General features: G+C 37.5%; 1 protein-coding gene across 1 annotated transcript; it reads right to left on the reverse strand.

The window, feature by feature from the left end:
* Positions 1 to 3,788: 3,788 nt before the first annotated feature.
* On the reverse strand, positions 3,789 to 6,951 carry LOC143862269 (uncharacterized). Its single transcript, XM_077373277.1, has 6 exons — positions 6,421 to 6,951; positions 6,075 to 6,151; positions 5,879 to 5,915; positions 5,315 to 5,507; positions 4,707 to 5,163; positions 3,789 to 4,374 (listed from the first exon to the last, which is right to left on the reverse strand). The coding sequence occupies exons 1-6, from the start codon at positions 6,686 to 6,688 to the stop codon at positions 4,039 to 4,041; spliced, it is 1,368 nt and encodes a 455-aa protein (XP_077229392.1). The 5' UTR covers positions 6,689 to 6,951; the 3' UTR covers positions 3,789 to 4,038.
* Positions 6,952 to 22,285: the final 15,334 nt, after the last annotated feature.

Raw genomic sequence — 22,285 nt, forward strand, 5'->3', positions numbered from 1 at the left:
TTGCTTTTGTTGTCCTTATCTTTTTTTCCTCTTCTCTATTTTGTACTTTGACCATCTCGGTCTCTACTATTAATTAAATTGGCTTCCATTTTCAAAAAAAAAAAAAACCTTAAACATCAATATTTATTTAGGAAACTGACTTCAGCACAAACATGTTTTGATACAAGACGCTCATGTTTCTTGTCTTTTAGAATTTATTGTCTGGTAAGTGCTTTTTGGGGACAGTAAAAACACTTTTACAGCTCGTTAAATATAAAAGACAAGAAACATAAGTGTCTTGTATCAAAACATGTTTGTGTTGAAATCATTTCCCTTATCTTATTTATATTGCCTTATCAATCTGTCCATGGATGTCACACAATGGTGATTTCCCCCTTATGAAACTAGAACATATTTATGAGGTTTTATGCAGTGGTGAGTTGGGTGAGCTTGTCTAATTAAGATCCATCTTTTAGGCTCTAGTTTCTGTCTTGCTGGGAATTTTGTTTCTGTTTTATTCCCCATTGGGGTTGATCTTATGGCCTTTGGATGAAGTTATTGCTGTAGTTATCTTGCTTTGATTGTGTCCTTTTTGTAATTCTCTTCTTGTTTGATGACAAATTTGAGAGAATTTGTATTATTCTTGGATGAATTACAATGGATCTCAAGGTGTGCTTATATAGAACACATACAAGATAAACATAGAAAGAAATAATCACAACCAAGGCAAGAGATAATTCTAGAAATCCTACCTACTAAGATTAGCCTAATTGCTAATTTAAGCTAGCTACCTAATTTAGCCAGGCTACCCCATTCAACCCAGTTGCCTAATTTAGCACCATGGTGCTCCAACGGTGTAAATTCAACATAATCTGACTGTGAGATCTCACATATTCTAGCATGCCTCCTCAAACATATGTAGATTGAAAAATCAACATACGTTTGATTACAATGAAATTCCCCAATAAGAAAATAAAATTTTCTTCCCATAAGAAAATAGAATCTTTTGATTAAAGTGCACTGCCGAAGTTTGATGATGAATGTTGTTGCCAAACATATATTGTTGAAGAAGATGCCGCTTGTTGATTTGCCGTGAAGAGATGGATGAGAATAAATCATAGCCTCAATGGGCTAGACAAGAATCAAGCCTCGATGGGTGAGTAGTAATGGGTCACTATGGACCAATGCCGGAATAGGCAAGAATTGGGTCGCTATGGACCAATGCCGGAATGGCCAAGAATTGGGTCACTATGGACCAATGCCGGAATGGGCAAGAAATGGGTCACTATGGGCCAATGCCTAAATGGGCAACAAAGAAGAGAGAAAAAAGGCAAAGAGATGGGCGGCAATTAGCGGCTAAAACGATGAAGCAAATATCGACAAAAAAATGGACAAGGCATTAATAAAAGGGTGCAAATAGTAAAAATGGGGTGTGGTTGTCAATTTTTGGGTCTTAACACATAAGATGAGGTGAGAGGATTAAATGAATGCTAAATATAAGAATGAGGGGTACGGATTGTTCCTTCTCCCACATCTCCATTGCACAAAGACATTTTTGGCATGTGACTACTCATACATCATTATGAGTCGTAACAGTAACAGTAACAGACTTTGGGAAAAGTAGGATAGAAATAACAAGAAGAAGAGCAGAGATTAATAAAGATCAATCCTACGGGTATATGTTCCACTACCATTATAAAATTAGGGGTTTTGGAATGAAAATGGGGATGCATTTCACCACCTCTGTCCATCCCTCTCATCTTGTCTGACAAGAGAAGTCATTGAATGTTTGACATTTACCAAATAGTATAAGGTCATCATACCTATGCCAATCCATGACAAGAAAATTTTATGGTGATAACAGCCCTCATGAAGACAATAAAAGGCAAGGGAAGAGTTGAGGCCACCGATAGGAAGTGCAAACGCCTAGGGATGTGTGCAGCCGGAGAATGCAGAGGGCATGAAAAAAAAACTTAGCAAATTAAACAAGGCGATAGATGAGTCAACTAAGAAGAAAAAAAAATTGAACAGGGCCGGGCGGCCAGCCGATATAGCCGTCCGCCGGAAAACAAATTTCACGATTAAGCCAAGCTAGGATCGTTATGCTCTGATACCATGAAAATTTTGAGAGAATTTCTATTATTCTTGGATGAATTACAATGGATCTCAAGGTGTGCTTATATAGAACACATACAAGATAAACATAGAAAGAAATAAACATAGCCAAGGTAAGAGATAATTCTAGAAATCCTACTTACTAAGATTAGCCTAATTACTAATTTAAGCTAGCTACCTAATCTAGCAAACTTACCCAATTCAACCCACTTGCCTAATCTAGCACCATGGTGCTCCAAAGGTGTGAATTCAACATAATCTGACTGTGAGATCTCACATATTCTAACATTTGATCTTAGCAAATTAATTACAAAATTAAAATTTTGAACCTAACAAAATAACAATGACCAATCCATTAAAGATGCAGGAAAGCTTGCAGGAAGGAAATTCACGAGATGAAAGCCTCAAGGTTTCATTGCAAGAACAAAAGATAGAATTGTAGGAAAGCACCAAAGATAGAGACCATCAATATCTATATCAATTGAAGGAAATGGAAATGGTGATAACAGTATTTTTTCCCGTCCTACATGATTTCATAGTCACATGTACTAACCAAAAGAGATATTAAGACTTGAATGTCAAGCTCTTTAAACCAACATAAATTTAAAGTCTAACTAGGTGTTCTGAGTTGTTGTATATTGTTTAAGGCAATGATCATGATTATATCAACATAATAAACTCGAGAAATTTTTAATGGAGTAGAAATCATAGATTGGATTATTTGTTTCTAGCAAATGTTTGTCAATGAAGAGCAAAAGTTCCGTTGAAGGAAGAGTATCTTAAAGTTCTTTCTATCAAGAAAACGAAGACAAAGCTCTAGCCAGCGTTCTCATGGATTCTACATCAAATTAAGGGGATGCAGGAAAGCCACACTGGACTCAATGGAGAATTTATTTCAGCTAACTGGCTAGTGTTGCCACTACAATCTGAATTCATCATATTTCATTTTATGCGCAAATCAAACTCTATGGGAAATTATGGAACCAAAAGTACAAAGTCATCTCACAGACAATAACACAACCACAGCCGCTTGCCTTTTCAAGTAGTAGCATTTTGCTCATCAAGCTTACAAAGAGCTTTTCTCATTTTGGAGTGATGGCTTTAATGATTTGAATTTTGGCCTAAAAATCCCTAATTTGCATATTATATCCTAAATAGTCATCAGAAATAACAAATTGGCAAACATTTATTCATTCAAAAATAGTTCCAGGAAGGTTACTACTTTAGCTAGCACCGAACTTTGGTTGACGAAAATGCCTTTTTAAGTGAACTTATGCTTCTATACTTGGATGCTTTTACAACAATAAGCACTAAAGCTTAAGAAAGTTATTAAAAAGGAAAAATGTGGCCTAATTTATTACAATGGTAATAGTATTTAAGGTGCCCTTAAGAAGTATTTTTTCAAAATATAGATATTTTAGTGAAATTCATGATTTTGGACAGCTATTTGGGCTATCTCTTGCGAAATAGAGATTTATAGGCAAAATTTCCTCATAATAGCCGCATGACCACCTCTATGCTTTCATTGCATGAGCAAACATTTTTATTGCCTAAAAGCTTAAGCCTTCATAGTATGAGAGTTATTTCATGTCCAGGAAAGAATAAAAGGATTAATGCAAATGTTATCTTATATCCCCCTTGTTGTTTCAAAATTTTTTTTTTTTTTTTTTTTTTGGCAAAACTCTTGCGGCACATAATGAGCATAGTCCAACATTGCATATCCATGAAAGTTTGAAGCTGATTCCAAAGTTTTTTGTAAAAAATCTAAGCTGGTTTTCTAATGAGTCATATGTCAACACTAGATTTAAGAAGACTGCATCTAACAACTAAATACAAAAAATGCACCAGATGCAAACTAAAAGGAATCATTAGACTATACCTTATTATGACCAGCCGGACTATGTTTTTTTTTCTCAGACCCTTGAGCCAAGTACTTGAAAGATCTCACTCCAATGCTCCAATCGACATGGTCAGATCTAAAGTACTCAGCCTCATAGCGGCCTTCTTGCTGCCTTTTGTTTGTAAATACTGAAGTTCGGCGGCCTCTATTTGGTTTTCATTAGGCTGTTCTTGTTTCTTGGAAGAAGGGGGTGACAAGGAAAGAGAGAGTCCGCTATCCATTTCACTTTCATCTTCATAACCCCCCATGTCATCCTCTTCTTCCATGTTGTGGCTTAGACTCAGTTGCAAGCTGGGAAACCATCCCATCTCTTTCATTTTCTTCCTCCCAATGCTGTCAACCCCTTCTATTATGGATACGGGCTCATTCACAGCCTGCCTCTGTCAAAAGAATTGCAATAGGAAGTTAGAATTTAATGAGTTTATTTCAAAAACACATAAAAAGAAAAGATAATGAAGTGTTAATTAGGACTTAATTGTTTGAATGGTAAAGATTTGAATTTTGAAGATATAAAAACCGGGGGATCAGCAAGATGAACAATGTACTACCCACATAGAGAGAAGAAAAAAAACCAAAAATATGAGAAAATGCTCATCACAGAGGGAGAAAATCAAACACTTCCAATGCCGCCCTGGAGGCTCCTTCCCTGGCTAGCCTAATTAGGCCTTAATTTTTTGTGGGCTTTTTTTCCTTTAAGGTGTAAGGAGATTACCTCAATCTGAAGTGGCGGCTCGAACTGTTTCAGGCTATTAGTGATGATTAACTGATTGTTCAAGTTGGGCCTAAATTGGTTCCTGTTGCTGTTGTAATTGTTCTCTCCAAATGGGTGCATGCAATACCCATTTACTGGTGCAATCGGAATCGCATGAGCTATAGGCTGGGAGCTACTACCAATCCACTCGAAATTCGCACACATTTCCTTATCTTTTCCGCGATTTCCAGCCATTTCATGAGGATGGCACCTATTTTCTTCTAGGAATTGATGGGAATGCTTAATAGCCCCATTTTCGGTGATTGCGTTCCGCACATTGAACAAATGCGATGCCATAGACCTGCCGCTGTTTCGTAAGATCATGTCATGAATTATACCATCACACGGTCCTTGATCATTGCACGTTTGAGGATTTAATCTGGGCATAGCTTGGTGGTTGAAAGCCCACTCCTGCTGTCTACAAAGATGAGAAACATTAGACGAGATTAGGATTAGATGGGATTAGATGGGATTAGGGTTTCAAAAATGAGATTAGGGTTAGATGGGATTAGGGTTTGGAGGATGATGTAAGCAATTTTCAGTTTCTCGTGATGAGATTGGTTGGGTACCTTAAATTGCCTGCTTTGGGGTCAAATGGTTGGGAAGGAGGGCGTTGGAAAAGGCTATAAAGACGGTCACGCTCGTGAATATTCCTAGCTGTAAAAAGGCCCTCGTTGTCCATTCTAAAACGCTGAAAAGAACATGGCCTTTGATAATGCATATCTGCTCCTCCTTGCATTGGCATATCTCTTTGATTTATAACTGTAACAACAATACCCAAATTTGTTAAGAGCTTTTTTCTCTAAAATGAAATACAAAACAATTTAAGAATAGATCCTGTCAACTAAAAAATCACTACTCATCTCTCTTTTTTTCATATTACTAGTTGAAATCTGACTATTGAAAATAGTACATAGGTTTGTTAGATTTTTTTTTCCAAAATTGAAAAGAAAAGGCCCTCAACTTAGTCATTCCTTTTCCACTCTTTTCTCTTTTCTCTCTTGTTTGAGACTGTATTTTTGGAAACATTGTGATACTATTCCGTCACTTTTCTACTCATTTTTGGACTGAAAACATAGGCAGATACCCAACAAGTCAACAAGCCAACAAATCTGAAGAAAACACAGATTTACCTTGTCCAGCTTCATCCAGCTTTTTGCTTCGATACATCTGATTCAACACATGCATGATAAGATTAGTAAACAGAAATTAAAGAAAAACGAATCAGATAAAAAGGAATCCAAAGTTCAATTAAAACTTCCAAGAAAAGAAAATTAAGAAAACTAAAACAAAAAAGCTGCTTTTCATTTCCCATTTTTTCCCTCTTACCTGCAAGTGACTTTTCACATGAGCAATACTAAGCCCTCTTACATTCATCATCTGAAGCACTAACTTTGGCGTAGCTCCTGCACCACCCAAAAATTAAAATTAAAACAAGCAAAAAAAAAAAACAAAGCCTCTTCTCCCCTCTAACCATAATTCAAGAAAATCTATTTTGTTGAAAGAAAAAAGAATTAGAAAAACACACTTCCACAGACACACAAAAAACCACATATTTTCCAGAAAAATAAAAAAAAAAATAGACAAAAAAACCCAGAAGAAATACCAGTAGTAGTACAACAAAAAGAAGCTAAAAGAAATAAAATATCAAATCCACCATTAGAGAGATATTTACTTTCTTGTCCACCAAGCCTATCAACAGCATGAACAAAAGAAAGATGAAGATCTGGGGTCCACCGGAGACGAGGCATTTTGGACCGTACATACTGCCTAACAGATGCTGCTCGGTCCTTCTCCTGGGTACTGTTGCTAGAACTTCCTCTAGTAGCCACATAATTGATACTCTCATCCTCTTCTTCGTTCCCTATTTCTTCATTCAGATCAAAAGACGCCCTCTTCTTTGGCGATCTCTTTTCTCCATCAAAGATCTCTTCATCACCCATCTCTATCTTACCTACCCTGTAATGGGTTTCTCTCTTTGCATCGATTTTTCAAGTTTTTTTCTCTATCTTACCAACCCATAAATGGGTTAATGGGTTTCTCTCTTTGTATCGATTTTTCTGGTTTAATTTCTTCGGCAGCCGAAGCTGCTTCCGGTGATGGGATAAAGAGAAGATAGTAGAAATAAAGAAAGGTATATTAATTAAATATAAGAGGAGGCCATGAACAAGTATTCTCTGCATTGACTAATGTTTATATAAAAAAAATGAGAAGAAAATGAGTGTAGGAGATGGCGAAAGAAGGATGAAGGGGTTAAGTAGGAGAAGGAAAATGTTCTATTTACGACATTTGTCGCATGAGAGCGACTTTTTTTAGGTGGAGCATATCTACGCTATTCTCGCATGTAGCCTTACACACTCGCTCGGCTCTTTACCTTTTAAGCCGAGCTTTTTCGCTTCTTTCTCTTTCTCTCTCTTCTTTCATTTTACTAGCCCGAAGACTACATGAATTTGTACTCCAACCTAAGCTTTATTTTACCTTGAACATAGGAGTTTAAGAACTAGGTTATCTTTGATTGGTCTATCCTAGATGGGTCGCCTTAAACTATATAATCCTGGCCTTTCAATGGATAGAATTTTACTTATTTAATCTAGATTATTGGCACACACACCCTTCCTTTTTTGAAATATTAATTTGTAAGCCTCCAATTTGATGCCAACGATTTTCCGACCAACTCAACTCAGCTCAACTAAACTCAACAAAGCCTTTGTCCCAAACTAGTTGGGGTCAGCTAAATGAATCCTCTAGAAAAATTCCATGAAGAAAGTGAAAGGAATCTACCAGGTTCTAATCCTAGATCTTGTTGGGTTCTTCTAAGTGGATCATTTTCTTCCACGTAGACGATTTTCTGACAATGAGAAAATTTTAAAATTGACCATTGATGGATAGTGGGCACTATATGTTCAGCTGCAACCAAAGTTTGTGTGCCCCATGTGAGTAGTGAAGATTTGTGGACTATTAAACTCAACCTCACTTCTATTGTAGTTACTTTTTTGTTTTATATATATTTTTTATAATAGGAACCAACACATAATCTACAATGTAATCTCTATTTTTATCAATTAGTAAATTCTTGTTTCAAAAAATTAAATTAGTACCTTTGTTTAGATATTTTGATTGACAAAACAATGTAGAATGACCAAAATTCATTACTAGAGCAAGATATTACGCCGAAAATTAATATTGGGTTTGAGTAGTGCGGCTTGTATATAGTATTTTCCGACCAAGGGTTTTGTTTGAATTCTATGAAAGGAAAGGAAATTTCAAAACACCCTTTCAAAAGATACACAATCTTAAAATTTAATGAGTATCTATGTTGTCCGATATTTCTTACACGGGAAATCCAATGATAGATCGAGTACTTAATTCGAATAACTATGTTGGAGTAAGAAATACGATTTCAAGAAGAATGCTAAACCGAAGGGTGCCCTTTCAAAAACCCAGCTGGAATGTTGCCCTATTGCCCTATTGGATCCCCGTCACCCAACCACATTTATAACTCCTTTAATTCCGTATTTTTCACTATCATTGAAGTTGGGTTTCACAAGGGCACCAATAATTTATCATTCCTCTAATTTCAACTATTAATTTGTTAATTGGGATTTGCTAACGTCCATCGCAAAGGCATTTCGCAGATCTCTGTCGCATGTCAGAGCAGCCACCTCGTGGATGATGACAAAATGTGCTGAAAAGTAAGCCTCTATGGCTGTGGCTGCTCTGACGTGCGACATAGCTTCTGCAAAATGCCTTTTGCGATGGACACTGGCAAATCCCTTTTTTAATTTCTTCTATTTTAAACTTATGATTATTTAATGATGTGCTTATATTTCTTTCAATGAAAAAATTTAAAAATATCCATTCATCTGACCGATGTTGTTCTAATAGTGAATGACTAGATAAACTTAATTATGATTTTTCAATATTTGCCCGCTAATACAAGTCATAACTTCAAGGAATTATAAGTGAAAATGATAGACGAACTACGAAATTGTAGCTGAACCACACAAGCTTGAGCCGAGTGACTTTTCTTTTATTATGTTTTAAATTTTCAACTTATGCAGGAGTCGAGCTGGCGGAGCAGCAATCGCCCTCCATCCGGCTCCTTTCCTCTGACATGCGTGGTAAAATTAGGAAAAGGAATCCGCCTCGAAATTAAAGTTATGACGTTGTCTGACGTTAGTAGGGCCCTGTTTTCACGTGGGGTCAGCCTATCTTCTCTCTCACACACACACATTTATTTGGCGTTCACGTTTGCGCCTTATTTAGACATTTTATAGCTGATTTTCAATGGCAACGTAATCTCTCGCATGCATTGGCGAGGAGAAGAATCAAATCATTACCCGTTGCGGAGAACAAGAGACACTTCCAAAAAAATTGGCCTTTTGGCGGGTAACAAAAAGAAAAGGAGAAAAAAGCAAAAATTCTTAAAAAAATGCAAAGTTTTAGTTTTATTACCGATCAAGGGTAGACATTTCAAATTCATAAAGTAGGGGCTGTCAGGTACGAAAATTTTGGTTTTGAGACAACTATACCCCTTGCTTTTCCCACCCTTTTTAGAGGCTCTAATCCCTATGTTTCTCACCTACCCATATCACCTTTTTGTTTTCTTCTTCCGTAAGCCTTCCACAAGCCTTCTGACGTGAAACTTCATTAGCAGCATTTCCAAGCTCCATTGCCATTGTAGTTTTGAAAAAAAAAACTTCATTGCCATTAAAGTGTTGAAAAAAAACTCCATTTGCAACATGATAAAGCTCCATTGCCATTGTAGTTTTGAAAAAAAAAAAAAAAAAACTCTATTGGCAACGTGATAAAACTCCATTTCTACTGGTTTCCGTCGGATTTTTGACGTTTGTTTCTGACTTCCGACTCGGAAGTCTGAACCAACCTTCGGATTTCCGACGGAAACCATTAGATTTGCCATTTCTAGTGGCTTCCATTCGGAAGTCCGCCATTGGTTCGGACTTTAGACTCGAAGTTTAACGCAGGATTCCCTAATGGTTCCGGGGTATAAAATGTGGTTCCCTAGTGGTTCCGGGGTAGAAAATGTGGTATTCTATTTGTTCTGGGGTAGAAAATGTGGTTCCCCAGTGGTTCTGGGGTATAAAATTTGGTTCCCTAGTGGTTCTGTAGTATAAGATGTGGTTCCCTAGTGGTTCCGGGGTATAAAATGCGGTTCCCTAGTGGTTCCGGGGTATAAAATGTGGTTCCCTAGTGGTTCTGCTGTATAAGATGTGGTTCCCTAATGGTTCTGGGGTATAAAATGTGGTTCCCTAGTGGTTCCGGGGTATAAAATGTGATTCCCTAGTGATTTCGTGGTATAAGATGTGGTTCCCTAGTGGTTCTGTGGTATAAGATGTGGTTCCCTAGAAGTTTTGGGGTATAAAATGTGGTTCCCTAGTGGTTCGGAGGTATAAAATGTGGTTCCCTAATGGTTCCGGGGTAGAAAATATGGTTCCCTAGTGGTTCTGTGGTATAAGATGCGGTTCCCTAGTGGTTTTGGGTTATAAAATGTGGTTCCCTAGTGGTTCCAAGGTATAAAATGTGGTTCCCTAGTGGTTCTCGGGTATAAAATGTGGTTCCCTAGTGGTTCTCGGGTATAAAATGTGGTTCCCTAGTGGTTCCGAGGTATAAAATGTGGTTCCCCAGTGGTTCCTGGGAAGAAAGTGTGGTTCCGTGGTATAAGATGTGGTTCCCTAGTGGTTCCGGGGTATAAAATGTGGTTCCCTAGTGGTTTTGAGGTATAAAATGTGGTTCTCTAGTGATTCCGGGGTATAAAATGTGGTTCCCTAGTGGTTCTGAGGTATAAAATATGGTTCCCTAGTGGTTCCGGGGTATAAAATGTGGTTCCCTAGTAGTTCCGGGGTATAAAATGTGGTTTCCTAGTAGTTCCGGGGTAGAAAATGTAGTTCCCTAGAAAATGTATCTCCGGGGTATAATTTATCATTCCTGCAGAACAGGAACGCTTCTCTCATAAGAGAAGTAAAATTATGGAAAAAGAGTGAAAATATCATTTCCTCATAAAAGATCCCACTAGATCTTTCCACATGACAGTTCTTAGAATATATCAGATCTCACTAAATCTGACCATTGGATCGATCGGATGCCATACTAGGAAATTATATATATTAAATCAGGTAGTTAGGTTATATTATGTTTATCTCTTAAGTATATATAAGTACTAATTAGGTTTATTTGTAATCATCCAAGATTAGTAAAATCTTAGTTTATAACATGGTATCAAAGCATGTTGATTGGACCTAGCCCTAATTACAACACAACCAACCTCATTTTTCAGAGGACAACCGATTCGGTCGTGGCTTAGCCTATTGGTAATGCCCTCAAGCATGTAGAGTTAAGGTTTCAAACTTCATCCTTAATTATAAAAATAAATCTAGGGAAATTATATTTCCACCTCCTTTTGCTTGTCTTATCATGAAAATGAAGAAAAAGTCCTACCATGAAAGACTCAAATCACCTTCAAATCATGATTCGATGGCGCGGTCCATGGCATGTTGCTCATGTTAGAGTAAATGACATCTCACATCTCACCATTGAATTAGATTAAAGTTGATGAGGTAGTTAGGTTAAATCAAGCAATTAAAAGAGATTGAAATATTAGTCTTTTCATTTAAATTAAGCAAATTAAATTAGTATTTTAAATTATTAGTGAAATTCATTACCTTTACCCCTTAGTGGATTGCTTTTTCATTTATTTTTCCATCCTCTTGCATTTTAAGATGATAAACATAAATTCAGTATATCCCAAAAGTGATAATAAATGGATAAAACAAATAAAATTTGTTATGGAGTGGAACAGAAGGACAATGCTAGCAACCTATATTCCATGAAAAAAATTTCATGGTGGCAAAACATAGTCCAAGTGTGTGGGTCGAACTCTCAACTACCTAATTGTTTGTAAAGAGAGACTGTTCACAGGTCAAGGGAGGCCTAAGAAGAAATAAATAATTCTCACATCTTGCCCAGAAATTCCAATGCCCTTTTTAATTATGCGACCGGTTTCTTAGACTTTTGAAGGTTATGGGACTCCCTCGAGCCTTTTTCTCCTTTCTTTTTTGGCTCTCTCTCTCCTTCTCTCCTTCTCTCTCTCTCTCCGTGTTTAACTTTATTGGTTGACCTCTGTTAGGGACCCCAGTGATCGTTTTTAAACATATATAAATCAATTCCATGAAAATTATTTTAATCGATTTACGTCCGCATGCACAATCTCAACCGAATTACTGTGATCAAGTTAAGACCATTTTTCCTAAACAACAAGCTATTTATGAATCCCTCCATGACTTTCCTTTTTGTCACCAGTTTCTATGTTGGGATTTGCTAAGGTCCATGCAAAAGGCTTTTCGCGGCTGGTATGTCTCACGTTAGACCAGCCACCTCATGAATGGAGACAAAAGCTGTTGTCTCCATTCACGAGGTGGCTGGCCAGAGGTGAGATAGACCAGCCGTGAAAAGCCGTTTGCGATGGACGCTAGCAATTCCCTTCAATATTATTCTGCATACTTTTAATTTATGACTTTATGTTGGATGTATACCTTTATCAATGGGATTTGCTAGCGTCCATTGCAGAACGCATTCGTGAATGGTCTGTTGCATGTGAGACCAGCCACCTCGTGAATGAAGACAAAATCTGTTGAAAAGTGAGCCTGTGTGGATGGTCTCACATGCAACAGACCATCTGCAAAATGCCTTTTGCGATGGCCGCTAGCAAGATCCATCTTCTAATAATCTCTATAATACTTTCTTTTGATAACCCATATAATATATATAATATTAGGGATTTGCTAGAGTCCACGCAAAGGGCATTTCGCATATGGTATGTCGCATGTCAGAGCAGCCACCTCGTGAATGAAGACAATATGTGGAAAAGGGAGCCCGTGTGACTGCTCTGACATGCGACAGACCATATGCGAAATACCTTTTGTGATGGACTCTAGCTAATCCCATATAACATTATTAACAGTAGTTATCTTTCTTTATGTGAGTGCATTTAAATCTATGGGGACATGGGCACTTATTATCTTATGCAGGAACGCTATAACATGGCTTAGGTCCAATTTGTTTGGATATTTGAGAACTGATTGTGAGACCAAAAAACTGATGGTAAGACTCAAATTTAACTGTTCCTATGCCTGCCCCCCTTTGATTTGCTCTGAAATATTAGTGCTACTTATCTGGCATCAAGTCCTATATTACAAGCAATGACGAAGCATACAGAAATTGATTACCATTTTTTTAGAACGGGTTAATCGTTAGTCTGTTCATGTTAAGTCTTGATGTGATCGGCTTATCAATCTCTTCATGAGGAAGGCTTGTTGAGAGTCATTGCCCACTCTCCACAGCGTCGAAGGGGACGGGCCGGTGCGGACGCGGCGCGGCACAGCACGGTGCGGGCCGGTTGGGGCCCACATGGTTATTTGAATCCTAGTTAATCTAGGAGAACGGGGAAGGTAATTCTGCAACATCTGAAGATCCCCAAAATTATGATAGCGATGATGAGTGAAGTGCTTTTCTCTCCATCGAAGACGAACATGATGATTCATCTTCGGCTTATCAATCTCTTGATGAGGGGGTTCACTTCTTATTTAGTTGAAAAAATTGAAGATGCCACTTGCCTAGCAGCGGAGTCAAATGGATAAAATAAAATAGTTGGGGGGGGGGGGGGGGGATCTTCGATCATTGTTGTAGGGAATACAATAGTTTAATCATCATCGAAGGGGTTGATATTTACTTCGATCTCGTCGAAGTCAAGTTTCTTTGCGAAACTGCAAAATACTGCTGCGGAGGCAAATCTAGCAAATCAAAATGTTCTCAAAGAACTCAAAACCTAAAGGCCTGTTGAGAGTCATTGCCGACTCTCCACGGCACCGAAGGGGACGGGCCGGTGCGGACACGGCGCGGCACAGCACAGTGCAGGCCGGTTGGGGCCCACATGGTTATTTGAATCCTAGTTAATCTAGGAGGGGAAGGTAATTCTGCAACATCTGAAGATCCCCAAAATTATGATAGCAATGATGAGTGAAGTGCTTTTCTCTCCATCGAAGACGAACATGATGATTCATGTGAAGTAGCTCTTACGAATACAGAAGTCATGGATGTCTCCAATTCTAACGGCACAAATAATGGTGACCAAACAGTTGATTCAAGATGTTCGAATCATGTGACAGACGTTCCACTTGACAGTGACTCTAGTGGAGACGATGTCGAATCAAGAAAACCTCAGGAGGAGGTGATGCCCATAGTACAAAGCATAGAATAAGTGGGTGTATAAGGAATAGACCAAAGCAGATGGATCTATAGAGAGGTTTCATGCGAGACTTGTTGCACAAAAATTCTGTTAGAAATACAGGCTTGACTATGATGAGACATTCAATCTAGTAGCCAAAATTATGACGGTACCTGTGCCCATTTCCCTTGTTGCTTGTAAAGGGTAGAAGTTATAGCAGATAGATGATAAGAATGCATTCTTACATGGTGAATTGGATCGAAAAGTTTTCATAAATCAACCCAGGGGGTTCGAGAGTACCAAGAATCCACAACGTGCGCAAGTTGCGGAATGCTTTATATGGCTTCAGACAGGCTCCGACATCATGATATCTTGAGATAGTAGAGTTTCTTGCTGCTTTCGAAGGGTTGACCTGAAAGAAGTTTGTGAAGTTTCGAAAGGAGCTTGGCATGACATTTAGAAAGTCACCGTTAAGGGGGAGTGTTTAGAGTCATCGCCGACTCTCCACGGTGACGAAGGGGATGGGCCGGTGTGGACGTGGCGCAGCACGGTGTTGGCCCAGATGGTTATTTGAATCCTAGTTAATCTAGGAGTCCTAGTATATAGCTTTAGGATTTGAAGGTTTGTTAGTAGTTGTGTGGTGGTTTAGGGTTCTTAGAATCAAGGTTTAAATTTTTGGTTTTGGTACCGGTTTCGGACTTTGAAATTTTGAAATTTCGACCGAAATTTTGAATTTTCTGTCGAGATCTGGTACAAAACCGGAAACTAATATTTTATTCAATATTAAATTTCGGTGAAATATTAAATTAATATTAAAAAACAGATTTTTTGGGGCAAATTTCGGAAAAACCGAAATTTCGACCGAAATAAATGACCGTTTAGGTTTTTACCGAAATCCAAAATTTCGGATTTCGGTCGAAATTTAAAACCATGCTTAGAATTATAGTTAGATTAGGATATTTTTACAAGGACAGTTGTTAGTTGGAGTCTTTTTTGATTTGGTATATAAAAGATGCAAAGTACAAAACGTGAAGTGCAATCAGAATGGAGTTTTCTATTAGTTAGTGGGCTTTGAGGTTACATAGGAGTGTTACAGTTCTGATGGAATTGGACTCCTATTAGGTATGTACTGGATTTGTCTATAGAGATTGTCAGAACGTGAGATTTGTGTTGTGTGAAAAAGCTTTTGAGTAGATAAAAGTTTCTCTCCTTCCTTTGGTGCCTTGTGTTTAATTTCTTTTTAGATGCTTCTTGTGCTTTGATCTCGCTTGATTCAACAAGTGGCAACAGAGCTTTGTGCTTTGAACTCTGTTTTATAAGGCCAACTTTCATGCAATGATTCCCTTACAATACTTTGATAACATCTACTTATAATAAAAGAAATCCTAAATGCTATAAGACTTAAACAATTAATCTCGGTCATCCATATCTAAATAAAAGTTAAACATTTGACAAAATATAACCCTAAAATAGAAATCTCATCATACATGTACTACATTTGTAAATTGTCCATGACTTCTTCAAATTACGTGCAAATCAATCTTGGGCTCGTTAGATAGGTAATAAAAAAACCTATCTAATGATACCAAAATCAATCCAAACGAATAAGATTTGATACCTAAAATGTCAGCTAAAAATAAGATGACGAAAATAAAACTTGAAGAACATGAGACTCGTTCCATGCTTTGTAGTCAACGCAAACCAAATATTCTTGGTGATTTTTGTGTGGACCAACTTCTGCTCGATTTGCTTCATTACAGTCCAATCTGCTGGTGATCTCTACGGCACCACTCAACTTGGGTGTAGGGTGAGGAGGGGATAAAGAAACATATTTTTTTGATTTATTTGTTGTATACACATTTCTTATCCCTTTCCTTGGTTATAAGGAAGTTTCCTTATTTGTAGTTACCGCTTGTGCTTGACTTGTTGGGTGATAGGAATCATTTCCAAACACTTCAACACTAGTTTGGGTACAAAAATACTTGTAAGTTTTCACCACGGACCATGCTAATGGCATAATATAGACTTTATGATCCAAATGGCCTAATTCTTTGACCAATTATAAACACCATGGTCCTCTTGATATCAGTAGAAATAGAATAAAAATAATATGACACCAGAGAATCAATGGAGGATGGTCAATGAATTCGATTAAATTAACATAACATGAGAGTTGGTAGAGTTGGACCCCGGCAAGTGAATCACGACAAGTGCCTAGACCTGGAAACGTTTGATATTATAAGGAGAAAACAATAGGAAGTAGTGACCCAACTGGATGGATATTTAAGAACAATTAGGAAAGATAATCAATTAAGCTCTCAATTCAGGACAGAAAGGTGGAATTCTCCCTGCCTAAATGACTTAAATAAGGGCTATGTTAGAACTGTGTAGAGACCCCACTATTCTAGCTGTTATCACACATTCACAAGTAAACGAGAATAAGAATCAATGAAGAAATACATTCAGGACAAAAAATATTAACATATTAAAAGCTCTAATGGCTTCACTGAAGGGTTTATTCCTTTATACTATGGAAATCCACACCTATATATTCGTACATCTCTTTTCAGTAGACTGTCATGCGGGAGACTTGCTATGCCCAACGAGTAATGAAATGTCACATCACATTTTTCTTTGTAGTAAACTTGTGTGCCCATTTCGTTGTCTCTCTTCTAATCCTCTTTTAGAAGACTTGCATATGCCCTTCCTACACCATTACAAAGGGAATATATTTAAATGTTAAAAGATGACAAAGATCACTAATTTACTGGTTCGATCTACAGCCACATGAACTTTATATTACTTTTTCCTGGTGGACGAGCCTGACCTCAACATAGAGATCCTTCCCTCCTTGAGAGAGAACCCTGACCGTAAATTTGTTTAACCCATAACTAATTACCGAAACATTAGGACCCCCAAAACATAGGTTTCTTCAGAAACCAAAAGTGAGATATTTTAAGTTATTATTTGAAAATGAGATATTAAGGCCGATCTAGAAGTCATTTAACTATATCATTTCTAAAACTATTTTATTTAACTTCAAAACCACTTGCATATAATATGATATGCAAATAATTTTTATAGGTACTCAAAGAGGCCCTAATTAAATTTCTGTATCATATCTCTCATATTTCTAACCAGTAATGCACCCTTCAAAGCCCCGAGATTGAATGTCCTTCCCAAATTATAAACAAATAAATCCATGTCATCTTCGGTTTGGTGGTGCAACCATGGTTTAACAAAAGGGAGGAAAGGCAGGCTCTAAATGTTGTTAGAGGATTTTATACTAAAGAGTAGAGCATACAAAAATAGGCAACATGCTTAGGTAAAGAAGAGAAGAAAATTAAAAGCAAGAGTTTGATGAGAGAGAGAGAGAGAGAGACATTATAACTTATTCCATGATGTTGTCTCTTTCCCTATCATCCAACAATTTACTTTCCGAGGCTTGATAGAAAGACATTAGAGGGAATTTGGGGTGTATGCCTTCACATAGTAAAGACACTAAAATCATCGGGAGAAGAAGAGGTCAAAGAGAGGATTGGTTTTAGGGATTAATTAGAAGGTAGGCTCAGAAACACTCCCTCCTTGTAATGTGTGTACATAGAAAATAGAGTGCCCAACAACAAACAAGGCCTACCTCCCCTTGAAGAGATTCTGAGAACAGTGAGGACAAATATATGAAGGAGTAAACTACACAAAAACAATGTGAGGAAGAAGGAAATCGGGTCTCGTGCATAAGAAAATGTGGAATCACCCGATCTTTAAATCCCCAAGACATGCTTAGAAAACCCTTTTTTATTTTGTCTTGTGTACATATGAGTTGACATTTTACTATTTTATTGTATTGCCAAGCCAAAGAATCTTACGAAGAATTGCATGCATATTTTATTCCTTCAATGATGGCCACGTCCTCTACATTATTACTATACAAATTGGAGTCGCTAGAAGTAGGTGCATATAGAGAAAAATTCTTGGAAGGGAGGTGATATATTAGCCCCCTTGTATCATTTCCCTACTTTGAATTTGAAAATTATCATGTAGAATATTTGATATTCAAGAGTAAATGGCAGAACATACATGGAAGAAACGGTCAAATTTTTTTTTTTTTTTTTTGGGACTTTTGCCAGTTAGTCCCTTCGTAGAAAAATAAAAGCTAAAACATCCTTAAGAATTGTGTGTTATTCAAAGAGACTTGTTTTTTAGAAAATTATTGCCAAAAAGTCCCTAAAACAAACAGACGTCAATTTAATGTGTTAATATTTATAAAATAACAAAACTACCGTAACTTCTCAATCGTTTTAATTACTCTCTCCCAATATATTCTTCAAAACTCTCCCTAAACGTTTTATTTTCTGCATTTTTAGTAAAAATATAATTTCATGTTTTACCATAGATTTAAGATCCTAGTTAAAGATGAGAAATTATAGTCCAAAAATAGAATTTGGCCCACATTGTTTGGGTGATCTAAATCATTCATTTGTTGGGCCCTGTCCATGTGGTGGTCTCACATGCAACAGACCATCTGTTAAATGCCTTTTGCGTTGGACGAGAGCAATGTCCATCGCAAAAGGCTTTTCGAAGATGGTCTGTTGCATGTGAGACCAGTCACACAGGCTCATTTTTCAGCTGCTTTTGTGAAATGCCTTTTGCAATGGACACTAGCAAATCCAAACTTGCTAGTGTCCATCACAGATGGTCTGTTGCATGTGAGACCAGCCACCTCGTGAATGAAGACAAAAGCTACTGAAAAGTGAGCCTGTGTGGCTAGTCTCACATGCAACAGACCATCTGCGAAATGCCTTTTGCGATGGATGCTATCAAATCCCTACAAATGCTCACTTTTCAGCAGCTTTTGTTTTCATTCACGAGGTGGCTGGTCTCACATGCAACAGACCCTCCGCAAAATGCCTTTTGCAATGGACACCAGCAAATCCCTTTACCAAATATATTGGGATAAAGTAATTAAAACGATTGAGAAGCTAGGGTGGTTTATTCATTTTATAAATTTTAACACTTTAAATTGACATCGGTTTGTTTTAGGGACTTGGCAGTAATTTTTTAAAAGCGGGACTCTTTGAATAATACTCAATTATTAAGGATGTTTTGGCATTTATCATGTAAGAAAGAAGGCTTTCACCAAGCGTCTACAATCAATCTTATTGATGGGTATCTGACTCTTTCTCTTGCATGGATTAAATAAACAGATTCCCAGTTTAAAAAACGGATTATAGCGTGCCAAATAATAAATTATGAACAAATTACAGTAGGAAAGATGAAGAGCATTGAGAGAAGTCCAAGTGACTCTAGTATTCTTATTTATTTTATTTTTCAACGTAATGTACTACTTGTGGAATAGATACAGACAAACTCCATGGTTGAAGCTTGTTGGCAAAAGAGCCGCCGCAAACATAGGCATTTAATGCGACTACCACCAGAATATCACACTCTAACATGCCATGTTTTCCGGGGTCTTGTTTTCATCTACTACTGTTAGGTGTCTTACTACTAATACTGCTACTCTTTACTCTATCCATGGTTTTAAATTTTGACTGAAATTTTGGATTTCGGAGGAGACCGACACCGAAACCACAAAAAACTGAAACGGTCTTTTATTTCTGCCGACATTTTGAAATTTCGGTCGAAATTTCGTTTTTTTCTGAAATTTGACCTGAAAAATCTGTTTTTTTAAAAAAAATTAATTTAATATTTCACCAAAATTACCGAAAATTTGAAATTTCGGTCGAAATGTCGAAATTTCAGGGTCCGAAACCGGTACCGAAACTGAAATTTTAAACCTCGACTCTATCTCCTCGTTTATAATAAAGTAATCTTTGCTTAATTATTGTTAATTTACTAATATTAACTGATTAAATAATTGTTGAGAATTTCAATAAATTCTTACCCAATTTAATGCCCCGATTTGACAAAAAATTCCAGTCTTAATTACATAGCCCAGCAATAAGCTCAATTCTTCCATAACATAATGGGGCGGGGTTGCGCGCGAGTGTTGGGAGAAATCTCAATTTGAGTACCTCCTGATACCTGTGAATGGGCCCACCGACGTGATATTAGCATGGTCCAAACCGATCATCTAAGGAACCCCAGTGTATTAACCATCGGATCAGTGGGCTTCCATATGGAAAGTGGCTAGTTTTTTAATAACCATCCAATTGCAAGCTACCATCTGAATGGCTAAGATTATCTGATTGCATTGATTTTTCCGCTATGGAACTTTCACGGTAAGGCCAGGGGATGAACGGTTCAGATTATGCCAATGTCAAGTCAGTTGGTCTAATCCAAAGGTTCCAATCAGATAATCCTAGTCGCATGAAGAATCAGAATGGGATCGAACTCTTGCTTTATTATTAGAGTGGTGGATGCCAATAAGTAAAGACCCAAAAGAGAAGATCCAATCTCCACAACTCATCTTCAATGACTCGTAACATGAAACCTACCAAAGGCGTTATTTCCCCCTCACCCCGTCATCCAAACATCACTATCTGTTATCTTCTTCTAATCTCTCACCAAATCACGAAACTTTTCAAAACCTTTTAAAGTCCACAGTCTTTTCCATCCCAAGCCAGCTCATCCCTAAACACCCTATTTCACATTACCTTCCAAAAGCACCACAGTAATGCACATGGAGGGATAGTAGTGTGCAACATACAACCTCCTCTCATCTTATCTTCTTTCGTGATTTGAACCTTTTGACAATAAAACTAAGTAGCTGGAATATCTCTCGATCATGTGCTGTATGCCCCATTTTGAGACTGGAGGAATGCCCAACGTCACAAAATGAGGTTCACCTCTACAGTAAAGTGGGTCCCACCTTTTGATTAATCTCAATCAATCATTCCAGTTCTCTATAAACTTATATTTAGGCAGTTAATCTCGTGGCTCACTTTAAATTAAGTGAGCCTGTGTGACTTCTCTCCCACAAAAGTGAGCCTCCAAATAGCTTTCCATGAAATTGCCTAGCAAATCTCCTGATGTTTATATTTAGAAAGATAGGACGTTGTAGCTTCGCCTCTTAACTTATATTTAGATGTAGAAAGACAGGACCTCAGATTTTTGAATTGTGGAGAAGAAGAAGAAGAAGAAGACTTTTTAGGAATGTACGACTAAGAAACATAGGTTGGTTTTGGAAGGAATTTACAAGGGGTGCTAGAAGTAGAATCTCCCACAAAGGTCCACAATCGGTATAAGTCCTGCCAAATCATTACTTAAATTTCGGATTAGACAATGGAAATGTTGATTGGATTGCTGAATAACGTTTGATCTGTGCTTGAAAAAAGTTCTACCAGAGGGACCCAATGTCTTACACCACATAGTAGACATGATAATTGGATGTATTGATGAGCGAATCAACCACCAATCTAAAAAAGGGTCTGTTTGGATGCACGTAATATACAAGTATAAGGAAAGGCAAAACGTGTTATTTTTCCTTCCTTTCCTTTTTCCCATCATCTGGGTGGAAAGTCAAAACAGTAGAAAATAGATTGCTTTTGAAAACTTTAGGAAGTGACTAGTAACTGCCAACCACACAAATAGATAGAAAAAGATAAATATGCCTATTACTTTGATTTTTGGTACACGTGGCTTCCTCAAACACGACCGGAGACGCTGGTGGGTCACTCACCCCAAAAACAAATGTAAATACGAACTTCCACCGCCTTTTTTTCGTTTGTCTTTCCTTGAAAATGACTAAATTTCTACCCCTTTTGTTTGACATTTTTCGAGAAATATGAAGTCATTATTTACAGGGGAAAGGGTAAAAGGTGTGGAAATGCTGCAACAGGGATGAAAATTTCTCCCAAACTACACTTAAAAATAACAAAACAAGAACATAAAAGAAGAAAAAATCAAAATAAATTGGCTCTACCCTATGATAATCTCCGCAAGATGATCCTAACCCTCCGATCTGCAGAGGGACTGCAACCTGTTTATGTTGTGAAGGGTTAAAATCATCCTGTGGAGATAATCTAGAGAGTACAACCTATTTATGTTCTGCCCCGACAAATGAACGGTTTGGATCATCCTCTGAAGTGAGGCCCTCATTAGTTTTGGAATTTGAGAGTTGATTTTGAGTCCAAAACTGATTATTGGACTCAGAATTGCACCCCTAATTGGCGTAAGCTCAATTCAAGTCATCTGAAGCAATACGTTTCGCCCGTTTGATTGCCTGAACGGCCCCTTAAAGCCATAACTCTTTTTTGAGAGAGCCTTAAAGCCATCACTCAATGAAGAAAAATAGATGCAGAGGGAAAAAATTTAGCCATCCGCAGCTATCTATTCAAGA

This window comes from Tasmannia lanceolata, unplaced genomic scaffold (assembly GCF_043159265.1).
Source record: "Tasmannia lanceolata isolate RefF3 unplaced genomic scaffold, GAP_Taslan_0.1 ptg000037l, whole genome shotgun sequence".
NCBI lineage: Eukaryota > Viridiplantae > Streptophyta > Magnoliopsida > Canellales > Winteraceae > Tasmannia > Tasmannia lanceolata.

Coding starts and splice junctions, on each gene's coding strand:
- LOC143862269 (XM_077373277.1), bottom strand. CDS start 6,688: ATGGGTGATGAAGAGATCTTTGATGGAGAAAAGAGATCGCCAAAGAAG. Junction 5,508..5,878: donor GCTGGATGAAGCTGGACAAG/GTAAATCTGTGT, acceptor TTGTTGTTACAG/TTATAAATCAAAGAGATATG. Junction 5,164..5,314: donor CCCAAAGCAGGCAATTTAAG/GTACCCAACCAA, acceptor TCATCTTTGTAG/ACAGCAGGAGTGGGCTTTCA.